The 20,012-nt window shown below is 48.9% G+C and overlaps 1 protein-coding gene across 1 annotated transcript in view; it reads right to left on the bottom strand.

The window, feature by feature from the left end:
- Positions 1 to 20,012, bottom strand: part of Col15a1 (collagen type XV alpha 1 chain) — a 104,627-nt gene that overhangs the window by 33,864 nt on the left and 50,751 nt on the right. The window contains exons 11-20 of the mRNA XM_055605378.1: positions 19,843 to 19,945; positions 19,309 to 19,437; positions 13,004 to 13,093; positions 11,833 to 11,958; positions 11,304 to 11,366; positions 2,110 to 2,145; positions 1,599 to 1,739; positions 1,337 to 1,405; positions 558 to 593; positions 377 to 460 (exon numbers count right to left, since the gene is read on the bottom strand). Coding sequence (XP_055461353.1) covers positions 377 to 460; positions 558 to 593; positions 1,337 to 1,405; positions 1,599 to 1,739; positions 2,110 to 2,145; positions 11,304 to 11,366; positions 11,833 to 11,958; positions 13,004 to 13,093; positions 19,309 to 19,437; positions 19,843 to 19,945 — 877 coding nt within the window. The remainder of the gene's footprint in view (positions 1 to 376; positions 461 to 557; positions 594 to 1,336; positions 1,406 to 1,598; positions 1,740 to 2,109; positions 2,146 to 11,303; positions 11,367 to 11,832; positions 11,959 to 13,003; positions 13,094 to 19,308; positions 19,438 to 19,842; positions 19,946 to 20,012) is intronic.

The raw sequence follows: 20,012 nt of genomic DNA, 5'->3' as shown, positions 1-20,012 counted from the left end.
GTGTACCATCCTGCCCCAGGATGGAGGCTGTCAGGGCTCTCTGCCAGCAGGGAAGGTGAAGTCGGGCTGGTGTCTCAAGCTTGCACTTTCCTTCTCAAGCCTTCCTGAAAACTTTTTTAGGGCTCCTTGAAGACCCTAGTTTCTAGGCTGCTGTCTGACCCCTGACCCTGCCAAGCGGGAGAACAGACTCTGTAGGTCGTACATAGGAGAGCAGTGACATGGAGCAGGTAGGAGCAGATAGGTGAGCATGTTGGCAGTACAGGCTCCGACACCTGCATAGCCACCAGTCCTGAAGTCCTGGAGGGACAGGTGACCTCCTGGCCCCTTTAGAAAAGCAGAAAGCAATTGGCCAAGCTCTGACCTGGGTTGTACTTACACTGGACAGGACCTCGACACGCCCAGGTGGACCCCTGGGCCCAGGGGGCCCCACAGTGCCAATTCCATCCACTCCTGGTTCACCCTAGTCACAGCAGAGGGAAGTAAGAACAAAACTCAAGGTCCGTGGATAATGTTTCTATGACCCCTGCAAAGACCCTGCCTCAGGTGGGCTAACTCACCTTGGGTCCTTGCTCGCCTTTTTCTCCTTTGGGACCCTGACGAAAATAACCAAACAGACAAAGAAACAGTCTTTGGTTTTCTCCTGTTCATTGGTGCGCTCTGCCTTCTTGCCATCTCTCCCCTAGCTCACCAATGGGCGCTGTCCCAGGCAAAGGGCTCAAAGGAGGAGGGGGAAATTCCCCTTCCAAGCTCAGAAGAAAAGTCCCCCCAGAGGGCAAGCCTCAGAGGCCCTCTCTCAGCACTGAAGTGTCTCCTTCACCCCACCCACAGACCCTGTTTGTGCAGGAAGCTCTGTGTGTGTGTGTGTGTGTGTGTGTGTGTGTGTGTGTGTGTGTGTGTCAGAAGTGACTCCCTGGGGACTTGGCTCTGGGTTCCAAGATCATAATTGCCAGTGGAGTGTCTTCATGCAGGCACACCACACGGGGCAAGGGAGGTGCCTACTGGGGATGAGTGAGCAGCAGGGCACCTGCTGGGAGCACAGCTTTTAAAAGGAGCAAAGTGAGTCTAACACCATGACAGGGAGCCATTGAAATAGAGGGCTTCACTAGTGAGGAACTGGCCAGCAGGGACAAAGAGGACTATCATGTTCCCCTATGTGGCAGTCTGTGCAAAGGGCCCATGTGGCTTGCCGGAGAAAGAGCCTGTGATGAGTGCAGGCACCACACTCCGGGCTGGACGCAGAGTGAGTCTGAAGCATCAAAAAGAGGCCCCACAGCCCCCTCCACACGTTGTGACAGCAGGACAGCCCTCACAAAAGGGTCCATGAGAGTACACCTACACTTGGAGAAGAGGGCCTGGAGATGCTGGGCTTGCTCAGCAGCTGGGTGTGTCCGGAGCCTTCGATCTCCTAGGGGAAGAAAGTATAGCAAAGATTGCAGTGCTCACTGCCAGGCCCCTGCTTGCCCCTGTGGGATGCTGGGGAGTAGAGACTCACAGGTGACTCCCTAAAACCTCTACCCTGGGGTCAGCATCCAGTGTGCTGTGGCTTCCTATGGTCCTTACTATCCAACATTCCTCGGCCACAGAAAGGGCAAAGGTACCTCAAATCCAAGTTCTGTTGTACATCCTGGGCCTGGGGGCCCCGGGGGTCCAGGAGGCCCCGGTGGTCCCATGACACCAGGAGTTCCAACTTGTCCATTTTTTCCTGGGGGCCCTGGTAAGCCACGGCTGCCGGGATCACCCTGTAAAAAGACGGGGATAGTTACCTACTGTCATTCCCCCCGGAAGGAGCAGCATGCACACCTGAGTCAGAACACGGCTCTTTGAAGCTAATTAGGTTTGGAAACTCTCTGATGGGCACTGCTTGATGGCACAGAACAGCTGTCTCACTAATTGACATTTCCCTTGGCTGCCGTGCTCACTAGTGGAGGGAGGAAGGGGGGACAGTGAGGGGTTCACTCCGCACCATTCCAGCTGGCGTTATCTTCCCTGAGCCACTGCTCTAGGGAGGGCTTCTCTTTGCTCCGTGACATTTATGGGTTCACTCTGCCAGCCCGGGAGGGACACTGATAGCAAAGGAAAGTGGGGGAGGGAAGAGCTACGCTCAATTACCTTCTCGCCAACTGAGCCGTTAGGCCCTCTTGCTCCCTGAAACACATGAACACAGGGACCAATTAGGATGCATCGCACTGGGCTTGCTCAAAGAAAAATGTAGAAATACAGACATGTGAATAACAGGATTCAACAGGATCATTCTGTCTGGGTTTGGCTGGTGTCTCCAGGCTGAGCACATTACCGTAGGTATCAGTCTACTGAACAAGTCAGGCCCAAACCTTGAGAAACCCATTCCTCAATAATTAACCAACCCCTCCTCCTTAAGATTAAACTAAAGCAGTTGGCATAAAACTCAAGAGATCAAAGCAGTCTCTCGGAGACACACACCCAGGCAGCTGTCCCTGCCCCGCCCCTGCCATGACAGAGGTAAAGAGCTCTTCCAACTTTAAACCAAGGGAAGGGGTAGTGGTTCATTCTGGTTATCAGCTTGGTTGGGCTGAGAAGCACTGTAAGGCACGCTTCTGGATGTGTCTGCTGGGAAGTCTCTAGAGAGCATCAACTAAAAGGGGAAGACCCACAATGAATGTGGGTAGCACCATTCCATAGGCTGGGGGCACACAGGCTAAGCTGGAAGAAACAGGGAGCCAGCTAGGACAGCATCCACACCTCACCACTCTCTGCTGCCAAGAGTTCTCAGCTTTGTTATGCCATGCTATCTTGCTGCCATGATTCTGCTTCACCATGGCCCAGACGCAAACTATGGAGCTAGGCAACTGGACCTGAACCTCAGACACTGTGAGAGACAGTCCAGCCATCACATGGCCACATAGAGGCTGTAACATTGATTATGATGTGCCAACCACCGAAGACTACTGTGTCTCTCTTTGCCCCTTTCCTGGGCTAGATCGAATCCATAGCAGTAACCTACATCACCCATAGGATGGATGGGTGGTGAGTCCATAGTAGCCATCCTCAAATGAAACAGGAGTCACCTGGCCTGAAATAGATAGGAATACCATACTGAAACAGAGAGGAAGCTGAGAAGGCCTCAGCCACAGATAGGAACCACGGAGATGGAAATGCCCTGCATGGTGGTGGAGAAAGCAAGAGCACATGTGGGGGCTGGGGACACAGGAGGGAGCAACTTGGGGGGACCCTGAAGGAAGCAGGAAGTGGGGATGCCCCAGGAGGATCTAACAGGGAAACAGGTTGAGTTTCTATACTAGGACAGCCATCCAACCCTGACCAGTTCCCTCATTTCTAGGCCCAGTCTTGCCAGGAACCTGTGGGTACTGTAATGCCACAAGAACAGTAAGAGCTACTTTCAGGAGCAAAGAGAAGACAGGGCCCTGGAAGCCTAGAAGGTCTGTGGGCACCAAAAGTGAGATCGATTTTTGAGGTACCATGTCTGATGGACATTCTACTCTTTCCATTCCATTGAGACACTCACAAACCACTGCCCACTTTCTCAATGGTCTATGCCAACAGAAGCCTGAAAACTAAAATGAGACACCAAAATTTGAAAGCAACAATAGAACAAAGAAAACAATGCAATAAGAACTTCAATACTTTCAGAGAGAAAAGGGAAAACAAGAACAAACTATTATGAGATGAGAACAGTGGTTATGAAAAAGAACCAATTAGGAGTCATGGACATAAAAACAAATCATGGTTGAAAATGAGGAACTCTATGGGGCTAAGAAGAGACATCCCCTGAAGAGAAAATTAATAGAAAAGACCAAAGACCAGGCTACAGAACTGATTAAAAAAGCAGCACAAAAGAATAAAAGACCTAATGGAGCTCAGAGGACAACCAGGAGTTCCACTAACTGATCAAATAGAATAGAGAATAAAGACAAAGAGAAAGCAGCATGTGAGCAACAGTAACTGGGCATTCCTCCACTTGACCTTGGCCGAAAGCTGAGAGGTTCCACTGAACATGTCTGGAAAAACAAAAACCAAAGGCGCCACAACCCAGAGGTCTCTGTATCCAGTGATAGCGCATGGGTGACTTCAATACACCACACAAAGAAAAGTGACTCCTAAAATCCACCAAAGGGAAAAGCCAGATGGCTTTAGCTAGGCTGAGACTGGGAGTGAAATCTGAGTTCATCCTAACAGCAGAGATTATCTGCAAATCTCAGGAGCAAATGGTTTCAAACCTAGAACAGCATATGCAGTCAAATAAGACAGGATATGATTATGTACGGTCTGGAATCCCTGTCTAGACCAGGCTGGCCTCAAACACATAGAGCTCACCCACCTCTGCCTCCTGAGTGCTAGAATTAAAGGCATGTGTTCCCCACACCAGACTAAGAGAAGATTTTAAACAGCTAAAATCTAGAAACTTTGCCACGTGCAGACCTGCTTTGAAAACACTACAGGGATCTGATCCACCAGAATAGTTGAGGAGAAAACACAGGGCGCAGGAAGCAATGAGAGGTGTATGGCTTGACTACTTCTATAACTACAAAGTCACTCAAAAGACTGCCTGAGGCAGAATAGCCCTGTCTTCCCCTCTGAGCATCCTATCCCAACACACTTCCTGCTCCTAAGGCTCTGCCAAGACACAGGTCTAAAGCCAGGGATTGAATCATCATTCAGGTTCCCTCCAGCTGGCTCTGGGAAGGCTTCGTGGAGGTGCCTAAACAAAAGCTTCAGGTAAACAGAGGTGAGAGCATCTCTGGATAGACCAGCATGAAGACAAACCACCCATAGGCCCACAGGCAGCCATCCTCCCTCTCTGCTCAGCGAAGGCTCAGCTGTCTGCTTCTGAGGGCTGTCCAGCAGTGCTGGAGGATGGCAAGTGCCTGGTGTGTGTGGAGCATGGAGGAAAGAGGGCCTTGACTGAGAGACCCTGCTCCGTCCTTGTTTTAAGGATGGGGTCAGGGAGGGTGACTGCAGCAAAAGAGTTGGGCCCTGTTGGAGGAATCACCAGACTCCCAGGGCAGGGAGAGCATGCTGGAGTGTACTGAGTTATCAGAATGGAGTATACCGGGCTCAGAACTCTCTGTAGTTGGTCCTGGGCAGTCCTGAAGAAGCTCAGATGACCCCTAAACCAGGAGGCACCAAGCGTGTCCTGGCTCTTTGGGGAGGCAGAAGGAAACAGAACACTCAGCCACGAAGCAGGGGAAGTAGTCACGGCCACCAATGGCCAACAGGGGTAAACTGAGCAATTTTGTGAGACCTTCTACCCGGGGTAGAAATGTGTCCCAAGTTACTGAGTTCCAATTTAGCTGCTAAACGTGAAGGCTGAAGTTTCTTATTTTTGTTCCTCTTGGGCAGGAGCAGTTACACATTGTACACTGCCTACTTCAGTCCCTTCTCTCTCTCTCTCTCTCTCTCTCTCTCTCTGAGACAGGGTCTCTCTGTGTAGCCCTGGCTGTCCTGAACTCACTTTGTAGACCTGGCTGGCCTCAAACTCACAGAGATTCGCATACCTCTTCCTCCCCAACTTTAATCCCTTCTTAAGTATCTATTGAGAATTCTCTTGTTTAGCTCTGTGCCCCACTTTTTAATTGGATTACTTGGTTTGCTGCTGTTTAACTTCTTGAGTTCTTTCTATATTCTGGATTTATTAGCCCTCTGTCAGATAAAAGGTTGGTGAAGATTCTTTCCCAGCCTGTAAGCTGTCATTTTGTTGATGACAGTGTCCTTTGCTTCAGTTTCATGAGGTCCCGCTTATTGATTGTTGCTCTTAGAGCCTGTGCTGTTGGTGTTCTGTTCAGAAAGTTGTCTCCTGTGCCAACGAGTTCAAGGCTCTTTCCCCACTTTTTCTTCTAACAGGTTTAGTGTGTCTGGTTTTATGTTGAGGCCTTTGATCCACTTGAACTTTAGTTTTGTGCAGGGTGATAAGTAAGGATCTGTTTGTATTTTTCTATGTATAGACATCCAGTTAGACCAACACCATTTGTTGAAGATGCTATCTTTTTTTTTCCATTGTATGGTTTTGGCATCTTTGTAAAAAAAAATTCAGGTGTCCATCAGGTGTGTGGGTTTATTTCTGGGTCTTACCAGGCCACAGAGGAAGACAATGCAGCCAGCCCTGATGAGACCTGATAAGCTAGGGTCAGATGCAAGGAAAGGAGGACTTTCGCTGTCAGTGGACTGGGGGAAGGGCATGAGAAGGGATGAGGGAGGGGCTACACCTGAGATACAAAGTGAATAAATTGTAATAAATAAAAAATAAAAAAATTTAATTAAAAAAAAACTGAATGCAGGTAATAAACCTGAATCATGAAAGAGGAAAAGAAAAGAAATGTAACTGTTTCCAGCCATACATCAAGCCACCAACAGGGCTCCTGTGAATCATACCTCATGTTACCTCATCTCTGAAAACATTCACCTATGCTTTCAATTGCTCCCATTAAAGAGAATTATTATCACAAAGTGGAAAACTGCAGTATTTCCAATTGCTTTCCCAAGTTCATTTAAGCCAAGTGCATCTTGTAGCAGATTAAGAGGAATGTTCTAGAAGCCACAATAGTCCCTGATCCTTCTCTGATTATTTTACTCTGCTTGAACAAGGTAGGGCCTGGGTCCATCCAGTCCACTGGCTCACAGGAATGGTGGCCATCAGTTTGGAACATAAGCACATTAGCCAGGAGATGGAAGGGCTACCTTACTGGAAATGTTATGAATGAGTAGGGTGAAAACTGAGAACTGTAATTAGTAGTTCAGGAAATACTCTGCACTTCGGAAATGGGACAATAACATACACCACTTCTCTCTCTCTCTCTCTCTCTCTCTCTCTCTCTCTCTGTGTGTGTGTGTGTGTGTGTGTGTGTGTGTTTGTATCAAGCCGAGGCACTTTCTTGGAATTCCAACTAATAGAGCTATGTGGTTACAAGTGGAAAACTGTAGAAAGATCAACTCTACAGTGTGACTCTATGAGTCACAACAATGCTGTGTGTCATAAGATCATAATTTAGAATTAAAAAAAAAAACATTTTTACCTTGAGACAAGCTCTCACTATGTAGCCCTGGATGGCCTGGAACTCACTATGTGGACCAGGCTGGTCTCACATTCTTAGAGATTCTCCTGCTTCTACCTCCACAGCTAGTATTAAAGGTGTGAGCCACCACGTCCTGTAGTTTAGAATCTGTGATGATAAATTTTAACTATCAGCTTGATTGGCCTGAGAGTGCCAAGACCAGTCAAACTCCCTTCTGGGCATCCCTGTGGTGTTTCCAGAGAGGATTAACTTAGGAATGAGACCCCACCCTGAATCTGAATGGTATGTCCCATAGACTGGGGTGTCCACGTGGAATAAAATTGGAGAAAGGAGAGCTTCTAGCTCAGGCATGCATTCTGCTTCCTGGCCAACATGAGCTGCTGTGACTGCCCCTCCACAGACTCTCACTGTGGTGGCCTGAGCCTCTGACCCCTGCCTCCTGCCCCACGATGGGCTCCTACCATAAGCTGAAATCTCTGAATCTGAAAGCCAAAGCAAATCCTTCCACCTTTTCTCATAGCAACAAGAAGGTTAGCAGAATTCTGTAGAAATTTTGGCTCATTGTGGTAAACTGAACCATCAAGGGCATTATAAGATGTCTACATACAGGAACATGGAAGAAGACAACAGATACATGGGTTGTTTCTTTCTTTCTTTTTTTTTTCCTGCTGGGGTCCTTGTAGGGTAGTCCCCTGGGTTCACTCACAGGCTTGGTAGTAACAATAATTTCAGCTCAGTATTCCCTACTGCAGTCTCGTTGGTTTTGTGGAAACCAGTCACACAAATGCTGTGCCAAAGCCAACTGATAATGAAAGAGAAAAGATGAGAAGCCAAGCCAGTACTGTGATGTGCTGGACTTCAGGTGCAGCCAACTTCTGGATTCTAGCAAAATCAGCTCAATGCTCAAAAAGTCTTCAAGGGTACCCTGATGTCACATGAGCCGCGTTCCAAAGCAGTTTGGGATAGCTAAGAAAAAGGACAGCGGTGACGATGCCATCCAATTCTCTTCTAACTTATGGGAAAGACAAAAGCTGTGTCTACATTGACATTTCCAGCCCAGTGAGGTTACTCAAAGACAGCTCTTGGGAGCTCAAGGTTCTGCGCAGTTGAGAAAACTTCAGAGCACAGACTCTTTCCTGTATGGGTGTCTCAGAACCTTCTAAGGCTGAGGAATATCATGAATGCCCTGGATCCTGAACACTTCATGCCCTCGTTCCTGGCAGAACTGGAGGCCAAAGCTGCAATGCAAAGAGGAGTCAAGTCCAAGGATCCTGCTCTCTAGCAGGCTCCTCAGCTTCCCTAACAGATGTGCTCTGCAGCTGGGAAAATAGGCCGTTCCCACCTCTTTGCTCCTGGGATAAAGGTGTCAGGATTAGCTGTTCAATTTAATGTGGGGAAAATAAAAGATACTTCTATTTGTGCTAAACACCATAAATAATCTTCTAGATGAGCTCTTAAAGGCTATCTACACTTTGCTGACAGGTTCATGTTTGACAATAATGGTTGTATATAAGTGCATTAAATTTTCCAGACAATATGTTGAGTAGGTATATTGAATGACTATATTGAGTCTTGTTCATTATGTGTGGCAGAAGGGTACCTCACTTTGAGCCCTGTACGGTTGTGCACATGTGTTAATTCTGGCATTTGGGAGGGAAAGGCTGGAGGATTAGAGCCAGGAGGATTAGAATTCAAGGTCATCTTTAGGAGGTTGAGTCAGTGTGAGTAGCATGGGACCTGTCCCCCAATTTGGATAATTGCCAGGGCTCTTCTGTGTGTCTGGCTCATTGCATGAGAAAAGACTTCCTACAACTCAGCGTATCCAGCCGTGGGAGGTGCTGTCTAGGCGCTGTCAATAAGGATGTGTGGGCCAAAGACAGACAGTGTGGCAGGAGTCAGGGGTCAAATGTATCATCGGACCTAACATCTTATAAGGGCCCCAAGACAGTCATTTCTTTCATGAAATGAAGTCACATTTATGTGACAGTGTTCCAGGCTGTTTGGTTTCCCTTCAACTCCCCAAATGCAAATGTCTAAGTCCTTCTAGAATCTGCTTTTGCTTAAGGAAAAGGCTTCTTTCTCATGTGCTCAGTATGACAGTGGGCCTCTTAGCAAATCCCAGGAATAAGCCAGCAAGGTGGATCTCCAGCAATTATCCAGGGCCTCCCTGCGCCTCTGCTGAGCCAGCTGAAGCCAGCAGGGGCGTCAGGGGTGTCTTCAAGTACAGACAGTGTGGGAGGTTTAGCCGCCGGTCTGTGGAAGCAGGCAAGGTGAGTGTGGGTTGGTGGGGCTTCCTGCAGACCTAGATTTCTTACAAAACTGTTGGTTTGAATAAAACAAGTTCCCCGAGATCTCACAGTTGTTTCTTTTTCTGAGAAATTCACTTGCAACAAGAATCAGGTTACTCTTTCAGCCAAGCGGACTCAGGGGATTTGATTCAGTGAGAGTGTCCTGGCAGGAAGTGCTTTAAACATGTTCAGGGGTGTGATACACAGGGCCCCAGCCTGCTCTTCGGTGGGTCCCTTGAAACCCCATTAGCATACCACTAGTGCAAAGTGTCTTGTTTTTATTTATTATCTCTCTTTATGGAAAGAAGCTTGCCTTCATTATGTCTGGGAAGGCTGCAAGGGCATGAATGGCCTTCCCCCGAGAGCGCCAGCATAGACAGTAGGTAAACAGACTTGCCAAGAAAGACTAAAGGCGGGCTAACTAGAAATGGTAACCTCAAGCGGTGTTTGGAGAATATTTCACTATTCATCAAAGACTAAGAGAGGCGGGAAGGTTGGAAGGACATTCCCACTCTGTGGTAGATAAGGGTGCAGGTTAGGCAGGTAGGCTAGCACCTTCTGTGCCTTTGGCTAAGAATGAGAGTGACACGAACTCTGTGGTCACAGAAAGAGGAAGAAAAAGAGGTGCTGGAAGAGTTGAGAGAAGTCAGGCATGACGGAACACATCTGTAATTCTAGCACTAGATGTTCGGCGGAGGGATCACAAGATCACAAGGTCGGGGTAAACCCAGCTACGTAGCATGGCCCTGTCTCAGCAAACCCCAAACAAAGGACTAAATCCAAATGAAAGAGTGGGAGGAGGACATTCAGTATCCCCCTCATGTTACCCGCAGTTCCACTCTCTGTGGTTCAGCTATCCAGTTAGCCACAGGCTGAAATTATTAAGTGGAAAATTCTGTAAACAAGCAATTCACAAGTTTTAAATCACACACCATTCTGAACAGCACCACGAGGTTTTACAACTTCCTGCTCCATCCTACCTAGGATATAAGCAATCCTTTGCTCTAGCTTATCCGTGTTGTATACATTCCCTACCACCAGTAACTTAGCTGTCATCATGGTTGTCTGATCTATTGCATAGTATTATTCACCCATTCATTACCCCTTGTTTTACTTAATAATGGCTCCAAAGTAGAGAGTAGTGATGCTAGTAATTTTATTATAGCATATTGTTATGATTGTATCATTAGTTATTGTAGTTAATCTTTTATTGTGTTTGATTTAGAAGCCAAATAGATATGTATGTATGTATGTATGTATGTATGTATGTATGTATGTATGTATGTATATATACAAGGAAAGAAAACAAAATGTATGTGTGGGAAGGAGTCAGTAACATAACCCTTAGGATAAACAATGTTCACTGTATCTGAACTTGATGACGAAAAGAAATGGCATTCCAGACAAGGGAGATCCCACATTCTGAGGCTTAGAAGCTGGCAGAGCGGATCTTGCAGCAACTGGCTTGTTGGTCAGAGCTGTACCAGTGAGCAATGGGCTATGAGCTACAGAGACAGCTGGTCCCAACCAAGAAGGACTAAATTGGGACTTTGCCCAACAGGCAGCAGTTGGAATTTCCTCAGGAGCTGGTGAGCTACATGAAGGTGGACAGGCACAGGTGGAGGTGACCATAGGAGAAGAGGACCTCAGTGAGTGTCCTAGTGTTACAGGGTGGGCAGGAAGAGATGATCAGAATGCACAGAAAGGACATAGATATGGAAGTCTTGATAACTGGCCAACGGCGACAGAGAAGGAAAGAAGAGAAGAGGGAGCTGGGAAAGAGCTTTGGACACTGGCCACAGGCCACAAGCCACAGGGTAGATGATACTGCTACCGTTCACTGATGCCAGGGCACACAGAAGCAGGAAGGAGAAACAGATGAGAGAATTTTGAGTTTAAATGGTGGGGTATCCAACAGAGGTGACCAAAGGGAATAACAGAGGAGACAAACTCAGGCTAGGGGTCAGAGAGCATCCAGGCTGGCTCCCTGTGTTGGAGCCTCTCATACCTTCTCTCCTTTCATTCCAGGCTGTCCAGAGGCTCCAGTAAGTCCAGGCTGTCCCTCGGGGCCCTGGGGAACATCAGTGACAATCAGCTCACAGCATCTCTGCTAAAAATCACACAAACCCTACCTAGGAAGGATGGAAGTTTGGGGAACTCTAGGCCAGTGGGCACAGGGCTAGCTGCTTGTGCCCTAAGACCAAAGACAAGCATCCTCTGTTCTCCTGGTTATGTCTCTGCCTTAGAGGACCTCAGGAGCAGGGCAGGACCAGATGGTCTCCACGGCTTTCCCACACCAGGCTTAACTCTGGAATCCTGTGGTAGGTTCCAAAACCTCCATAAGCCTGCACCCCCACCCCCATATAAATCAAGAAGGCAGTGCATACAGTATATTCTTGCCTCTCTTCTGTGGAGTCTCAGCAATGACTTAGATGGGGGAAAATTTGGTCCCAGCCTTGGGTAGTGCTGGGTCTATAATCTGCATGTGAAAGGAAGCCCACAGTCATGGAGTGAGGGAGGAGGCTTCAGTTGCTTACCGGGGGTCCTGGCTCACCAGCAACTCCATCCTCTCCAGGAGATCCAGGGGGTCCCATGAAAACATCAGTTCCAGGCTTTCCTGGAATTCCAGGTGGTCCAGGTGGGCCTGGGGGGCCCGGAGGACCCTGAAAGACAGCGTGTTAGAAGTGACAAGGGAGGGCAAATACACCAAGCATGAAGGTTTTTACCTTATTTCCCATCCTTGCAACAATTCGATAAGGAAGGATTGGAGGGTTCTCACCTTGCACAGGGAGAAACTGAGGCTCAGTGAGACAACAGGACTCAAGCACTCACACACACACACAGTTGAGATGCAGAGGAGCTGACATTTGACTGTAAGGCTTTCCAAGGAGATCATACCATGATTTCTCCCACTTCTCTGGGATCCCAGAGGAACCCTGGCTAATTCAGCTTTCTAATTGACCGTAAAGGCAGGCAGACAATCTGGGTTTGGCCTTGTCCTGAAATGCTTCCCAAGGTGGATCGCTTCCTCAGCCTCCTGCTGGTCTGTCACCAGCCCACAGTGTTCCTGGTAGATCCGCTGGGCTTTCATGCCAGTGAGCCCAGAGGGAAGTCCTGGTCATGAGTAGTGGGCAGGGACAGCTAAGTGGGCAGCAGAGGGCTCAAGAGAAGTGCTGGAGAGAAGGTTGGGCCCAAGGATGGAGCAACAGCTACATCTAAAAACAGCCACACCCCGCTTGGGTAATTTAGAGAGGACTGGTAAAGCCTAGCCTTGGGCAGGCCAAATGTGCCACAGGCACCAAGAATGGGCCAAGAGTTGGGGGCCACGGAAGATTTTACACTGGAAACTGAGTACGAAATGCTATCCAAACAAAGAAGAACCCGGAGCAATTCTTTCATGAATAAAGAAGAGTAGGATGAGAGACATGGTTGGAGGTGAAGGTCAACTTGCTATGAAGGAGAAAGAAAGGGATTCCAGGGAGAGGAGGAAGGTGGAGAAGAGGGGTTCTCAAGACAAACCTAAGTTCGCGCCAGTTTAAAATGAGGGGTAAATTCCAAACATGGGCAAAGTAGAGGGGAATGTATGGTGGTCTCCACAGACTCCAGCCAACACTTCCCAAGGGACCAGTCTACTTTCACCTGCCCCCTGGCCCCTCAACCTTCCCTCTCAGGCCCCCAACACCAGCCCCCAGCACCCCTGATACTCACTCTCAACAGATCCTCATTGCCCAGAATGTCTCCAGAGCCAGAGCCATCCACGCCCCATATGGGGCCAGAGCCCTCGGCCTCCACTCCAACCTGCAGAAAGCAGCAATTCCTACATGTGGTTTCAGGCACCAGTCTCCACAGACAACCACGACGGCCCAAGTGTTCCCATATTCTGGAGTCTTACTAAGTCTACGGCTGGCTTCCCTCTGGCTCTCCTCCGTTCCCCTTTCCAGCTGAGTCCTGCATCAGCCACCCCAGCTGCAGGTGGCCAGTCTCAGCCTCCCTTCAACCTTTTCTGTTTTCTCTCCAGACTTAGTTTCTCGGTGGCCTCCAGAGGGAAGCCATCCTGAAGGTAAGGACTTGGACATGGCTTTATCTGATCACTAAATGTGTATATGCTGAGCCCTGACTGAGAGTTCCAAGAAGGATCAGGGTTGCAGGTTAGAGCTAGGAGTAGAGAGTTACTGTCCTGTGGCTATCACGAGGGAGTTGTGGAGGTTTGAATGCTTGGTCCCTGGTTAATGAGACTGTCACTAGGGGTGGGCTTTGAGGTTTCAGAAGCCTATGCCAGACCCAGTTGCCATCCCTCTTGGCCTGTAATTTGAGGATCGGATGTAAGCTCTCATCTTCTTCGGCACCAAGCCTGCCTGCCTGCCACCATGCTTCTCACCACAATGATAATAGAAAAACCTGAAACTGTAAGCCAGCCGCCAATTAAATCGCTTCTTTTTTAAGTCGCATTGATCATGGTGTTTCATTGAGGACCTTCGTGTTTTTTTTTCCTGGTGACCAGATAAACGGGGTATCATTCTTAGAGTTAGGAAGCCCAGGGAAAGAAACAGATCTGGTGGGATATCCTTCTTGGTCCCTCAGGGTCCAGAAAATATGACATATAAGTGAAATATGGAGCTGAATCCTACAGGACTCCAGAATGGAGGAAGCCTGAGGACTGACTAAAGGAACTGTAGGGGCTGTGGGGTCCAGGAAGACTCCCTCCCCACAGCATCACCCTAAAGAAGTCCACAGGATCAATGAGACATCTCTTCCCACCACTCCCTTCCTCTCTGTAGAAACTGCTCACTGGTAAGCTCTGAACCCAAACTAAAGAAGGACATGGTCTTTTACAAGGATGACCCAAGGCATACCCTGTCACCCTGCCCCCTGCAACCACTACTCCCTTGGTTCTCAGAGCTCGGTGGCCCTTAGTTCCCGAATCATACTGGTGAGAGAAAGGGCACGGATAAGCTGTCCATACAGACACACATTGCACAAACCCTGGTGTTGCCTGAGGATTTCCCCAGCCCTTGTTTGGGCTAGGCCAGAGCCTTGGCATCTGGAACCAGTGAACTGCTCATTCCACACCACCCAAGCCTCTCTGGGTCTTAACGCCTCCCAGACCTGCCTGCCTTCCTGAAACCATGGGCTTCTCCAGGGTGCTCCTCCATCCTGACATAACTGCTGTTCAAAAAATGTCTTTAGATGCCAGAACTGTCCGTGTGGGGAAGAGAAAGGGGCAGGGGTGGGAAGGAGGAGGAAGGAGAGGAGAAGGAGAAAAGAGAACCTATGAGATCTCAGCTATCAAAAAGCCTCCAGAGAAATGGCTGTCTTGACAAATCAGCTGAAAGAATGGCTGAGCCAAACACAATATGAGTGGAGAGGGACATCAACAGTGAACCCCCAGATGTAGGTGCTGTGGGGCTTCTTTTTAGGGTTCCCTGCATGCCCTTAGAGCCCCGCTGCCTCTGAAGTTCCCTGAAGTGACAGAGGTGGAGACCAAGGAGAACCCCTCACCCACGGGCTTCCCTAGAGATTGCTCTCCAAGAGAGCTGAAGCAGAGACCCAGGGCCAAAGCAGCAATGGAGAAGGGCAGCCAAGCTGTCTCCTGTGGCCACGGCAGGAGCTCTGGAGAATCACAGGATGTGGGGATAACTTGTCTGAGCAGTTCTCTCAGAAGACAAACTGTTACCTCTATAGTGTGTGGGGGGGTCTCAGGCAGCATTTGCCTTAGCACCCCTTCATCCTGGCTGCTGCACCACAGGTAAGCCCTGTTCCCCCCGACTACAGACCTCCTGAGGTTCTCCAGCTGCCGCGAGGCCCACCGGGGACCAGAGTCCTCTTCTTCATTAGTCTCCTCCCAAGAACAAAACCAAGGGCAGAACATGTGATTCAGAAAGATCTTCTATAACAGATAGGGAAACTGAGGTCCACAGAGGACAAAGGACTCAGCCAATAGAATTACTTCATTTTAAACACGGTGGGCTTTGCTGATTAATTTCCGGCTCATGTCTGAAGGTGGTGGCTTGGCTCTAGACAGCACAAAAACCTAACTAGACAGGCACAAAGCTCAAAGACCATGCTGTTATCCCTTCTTCCAGGAGCTGTGTGACCATGAGCAGTGCCTGAACCTTCTCTGAGCCTCATGTGATAAATAGCTGCGTGTGGCTAGTTTACAGAGCAGGTACCATGTGCTAGGCAAAGTTTTCCACTCTGAACTCATTGAATCTCACAACAAACCAAGAGGTAGTGGTGGTCCTTGGCCGCTGCAGGAGTCTGAAACAAGGACACATGGAAGACATCCGTTGCAGGTGAGCAGCAGAATCGGGCTTGTCTTGTGCCCCCTAAACTGTATCCCCTCTGGGATTCAAAATGATTCTGAGCATATTCCAGAGCAGCTGCTTTTTTGACTATCCTACCTGTGCTGTTAAGGCCTCTACACAGGAACAGGGCACCGATTTCTGTTCATAGCACAGGCGCTTGGCCCTGGTCTGTCTTCACAACTTGCATGCCAGGATGCCACGCTTTGCTTTGCTTCACCTATCCCTATCCTCCTGCTTGTCTTCCTCCTGTGTCTCCTTTTCCTCCTCCTCTCTCTCCATCCTCCTCCTTACAGCTGCCCCTCCATCCTCTTTTTAAAGACTTATTAAAAAATGTGGGCTTAGAGAGATGTCTCAGCACACAAGACTGGTTGCTGCAGTCATGGACAGTGCCCATTATCAATGTGGACATCCTGCAAATGCCCATAACTGTAGTTTGGGGAGTGGGGTGGAGACAGGAGGGTTGATAGGGCTTGTTGGCTTCAAGTCTGGTTGAGAAGGGGGGGCACTCAGTTTCAGGGAGAGAACTTGCCTCAAAAGAATAACTAAAGAATTTTGGAGGGCAGCTGATGCCCTATTTTGGCCTCTATTCATGTGTGTGTACATGCCACATCTCCTGAATAAATAAATTAATTAAAATACTTTAAAAAAATTCTGTTATAAGGGCTAGGAATATAGGTCAGTGGTATAAAGCTGGTGTACAACGTACAAAGGATTTGTGTTCAACCCTTAGCTCTACAGAAACAAAGCAAACACCAATGTAAAAGAAAATCTACTGTAAAAGCTGTAAGTTCCACAGCAAAAAGCAACAGAACACGTGAAGAACCTCCATGGTCCCATCGCTCTGTAGCAGCACTGCTGACATTTAGAGAGGGTGCTTTCTTCTAGCATATGTATTTCTAAACAGTTAAGACCACACAGCACACTCAAGTTTATAGCCATCTTCTTTCACTTAGCATGGTACGGTAAGCATTTCCCCCAACACTGAGTACAAATGGGAATAATTGTAATAACATCTAATGTTCCATTATTTGAATAGACTTTAATTCAATTAGTCTCCTTTTGCTAGCTAATTAAATAAGACCCAAGTTCCCTCTACTACGGACAGATATTAAGGTTAGCATCCTAGTAAACAAATCCTTTCTTACGTATCAGGCTATCTCCATTGAGGGGGATTCTTGAAACCAAATTCCTGGTTGCAATTGTGTGGTGGTTAACTTCTTGTTAATATGCAGTTTTATGGTTACTAATATGTGTGGACAGAGTTTCCCAGAAGCACTAAGTCCCACCGCCAACCCACCAGTATGACTGGCCCCACCAGCCCTGACTACTCAGAACAGAAAACTCAAGGATACAAGGATGATTGGCCCAGTTTCTCTAAAAAGAAGGTGAGAGACAGATGAAAAGACACTTGAGAGATGAATTTTTATGGTCCAAAAGAGACTCCAGTTCCCCAAATTCCAAAAGGCAGCCCAGATACCCAGAAATGGGCTCAGCCTGGGTAGGAGGATTTCTGATGATAACAGCCAGCACTCCTCGGAAACTTGTGAAGCTGGCTTTCTCTAACAAAAGGAGCCATTTCCACGAGACACACACACACAGGGAGACCTGTGGCGACTGTTAGAATGACAAAGTGCATGCTGGCCCCATTCCTGTTACACATTTCAAACTCCCTCCCACCTTCTCCCCCTACCCCAAATTCATTCCTTCCAGTTTTCTCACTCACTCACTCTCAGTCTCTTTCTCTCTCTCTGTTTCTTTCTCTGTCTTTTTCTCTTTGTTTCTTTTACCTCTAACTACATTTTCTCTCTCTTCTATCTCCTGCTATGCTCCCCTCACAGATAGCCTGGCCACATGCAAGCCCTGCTGGCCATACTCACCCTACTACCTTCTCTCTCTGCTCTGGACTCTCCCAAATGTCTCTGGCTGCTCTCTCTTTCATATCCACAACAAAACCTTCTCCTTAACCATACCATGGAGCAGCCCTGTCATCAGTTTATGCCATGACAACACATATAATGTACAGACTGAGGAAGATGTAGAGTCAAGCAAGAGGCATTAGAAAGTCAAGCGGAGTGCTCAAGAATACAAAGAGGCTACTGTTAATTCTGCTAGACACATGACATTGTGACCATAATAAAAACAAACACAAACAAACAACCTGAAGGACCAGTCAGTCTATTGGTCTTGTTAATTGACATGATGTTCGGCATTTTCCAACAATCTTCCAGGCTTCTCCGAGAGGTAGGAGGGAGGAGAGCTAAGGCTGATGAGCACAGGCTGGTGATTATGGGAGGTACTCATGCTGCCCTGAGTCCCTTTGCGATGTTTCTAGGTTTTCAATAAGAATGTTTCCAGCAAAGAGCAGGCTCTGCCAGTGCCCAATGTGGCATCCAGGGAGCACTGGTGTGACTTTTCACAGACTGTTGAGTAAGGAGCAGAGGGTTGGGGGGACAGTGTTAGGGAGTCACAATGCTTGATGAGCTGGGGCATCTCAGGCAGCTGGTGGCTCTCAGAGATAGTCACCTTGAGGACAGACCTCAGGGAGTGCCAGCCCAAGTCTCACTAGGTTATCAATAGATTCCAGCCCTGTGGACTTTGAGCTGCCTGGATGTGTCTAATGTACTCTGGGGTTTGAACCCAAAGTTCTCACTCTTTTTCCTTTGCCAGTGATGATGGGGAGACTGGAGCCCTCGCAATCAAGGCATTTCTGGAAGTGGTCCCTCATCTCCGGCCTCTCTGTCAGGCTCTGTCTTTCCCCACATCATGCTCTTGATATGAGGATGTAGGAGATAACTAACATTGGACAGCAGGAGCTGCACAGGCCAGAGGGCCCAGGGCCACCCCAGCCCTGTCTCTTAAAGTGCAACAGCCATCAGGTACCCCTGTCTCATCATGCCCCATTGCTATCACCTAGAATGGAGCTCATGTATCCCACAGAAGCCAAGGGCAACTCTAACCACTGAGAAAGGAAGCCACATGGAAACCAGCTAGTCACTGGAAGACGCTCTTGGGGGAGGGCCGTTTGAGCTTCTCAGAGGGCTCTCCTGACCTCTGCAACCCCGTAGCACAGGCCACTGCCGCACTGCTGCTGAAGGGTCACATGGCTGAACCTTGAGTGGTGTCTTTCAGAGTGCCACTCTAGGAACTGACACAAGGAGGTGGGTTACCAGCAGGCGGTTCTCCCCGAGAACCATCTTCCCCTGAAGTGCCGTTCGCTCCCTGACTCACACAGGCTGACTCTGAGTCAGTGACAGTCCCTAAGCTGGCCACCGCATGTGCACACCGAGATTGTTCTGAAATCTTCTGAACCGACTCCACAACTGTCCTATGCAGATCAGAAGCTGGCTCAGGGTCAGGAGCAGCAGCCCACAGCCTCAGGCCTCACCTGGGAGACCCTGGCAGGTCCACACACTGTTCATGTCGATGTCTCGATAGATCCTGCTGAGCCTACACTTGGTGCTCATGCCCCACCACACTGATAACCTTTGTGCAATGACAAAGGCAATTGCAGACCTAAGCAATGTCCCTCTATCTTCACTTTTTGCCTTTTCCTACCCAAACTGCAGTCTCCTAGGGCTCATGAGGCCATGGACCCCCAAATACTGTCTTTACAAACCACGATGAGAACTGACCCTGAGACGGTCAGGGTGGCCTTTTTCTCCACACTGAAAGATCTGTCAGCTGAGTCCAAACCCCCAGGACACTTACCAGAGTGATGTGCCTCTCAGGAATCACTGTGGGCGTGGGGAGTGGAGGCCCCCTGGGGAGTGTGCTTCCAGACCCCTCCTCTTCTACTTCCTCCGTGGAGCCCACCAAGTCTTCGCCGTCAGTGGGCGCCTGCAAAGTACGTCAGAAGAGGGGTCATGGGGCTGCAGTATGGGAGGTGTCGCTTCTGTGATGGCAGTCCTTACCAACCAGCACCCTCCCGCCCTGCTCAGCCACAGAAGTGACTCCTGAAACCCTTCCTCCCCACCTTGGGACATTGATCTCTGGGAAAGTTCCTAGTCAAAGTTAGGTGGTAGCGGACTGGCACAGAACCCAACAACCTGACCCCTTTTACCGCTGTCCCTCCCCCGTCCAGCTGAAATTTCCCGAGATCTCACAACAGAGCTGAAGTTGTGTGTGTGTGTGTGTGTGTGTGTGTGTGTGTGTGTGTGTGCACAGAGGACCTTAAAGGCTCCTGGCCCAGAATGCCAACCTTTCTGTCCCCACGAGTCAGAGAGGATGCCAGCTGGGACTTACAGTAGTAAATACTTGCTCAGGGGCCACTGTGGGTGTAAGAGGGGCCTGGATGTCCGTAGGGCCCCCGCTGGCTTGCTCAAGGGCCATTGTGGGTGTGAAGATGTCCAGGCTGTTGTTGGCAGTCCCGCTGGCTTGCTCAAGGATCACCGTGGGTGTAAGAGGGGTCTGGA

The sequence above is a fragment of the Psammomys obesus genome, unplaced genomic scaffold (genome assembly GCF_907164565.1).
Source record: "Psammomys obesus unplaced genomic scaffold, mPsaObe1.curated_primary_1811, whole genome shotgun sequence".
Lineage (NCBI taxonomy): Eukaryota > Metazoa > Chordata > Mammalia > Rodentia > Muridae > Psammomys > Psammomys obesus.
Note: the sequence above shows the minus strand (reverse complement) of the source record. Positions and strands in the feature narration are given on the sequence as shown.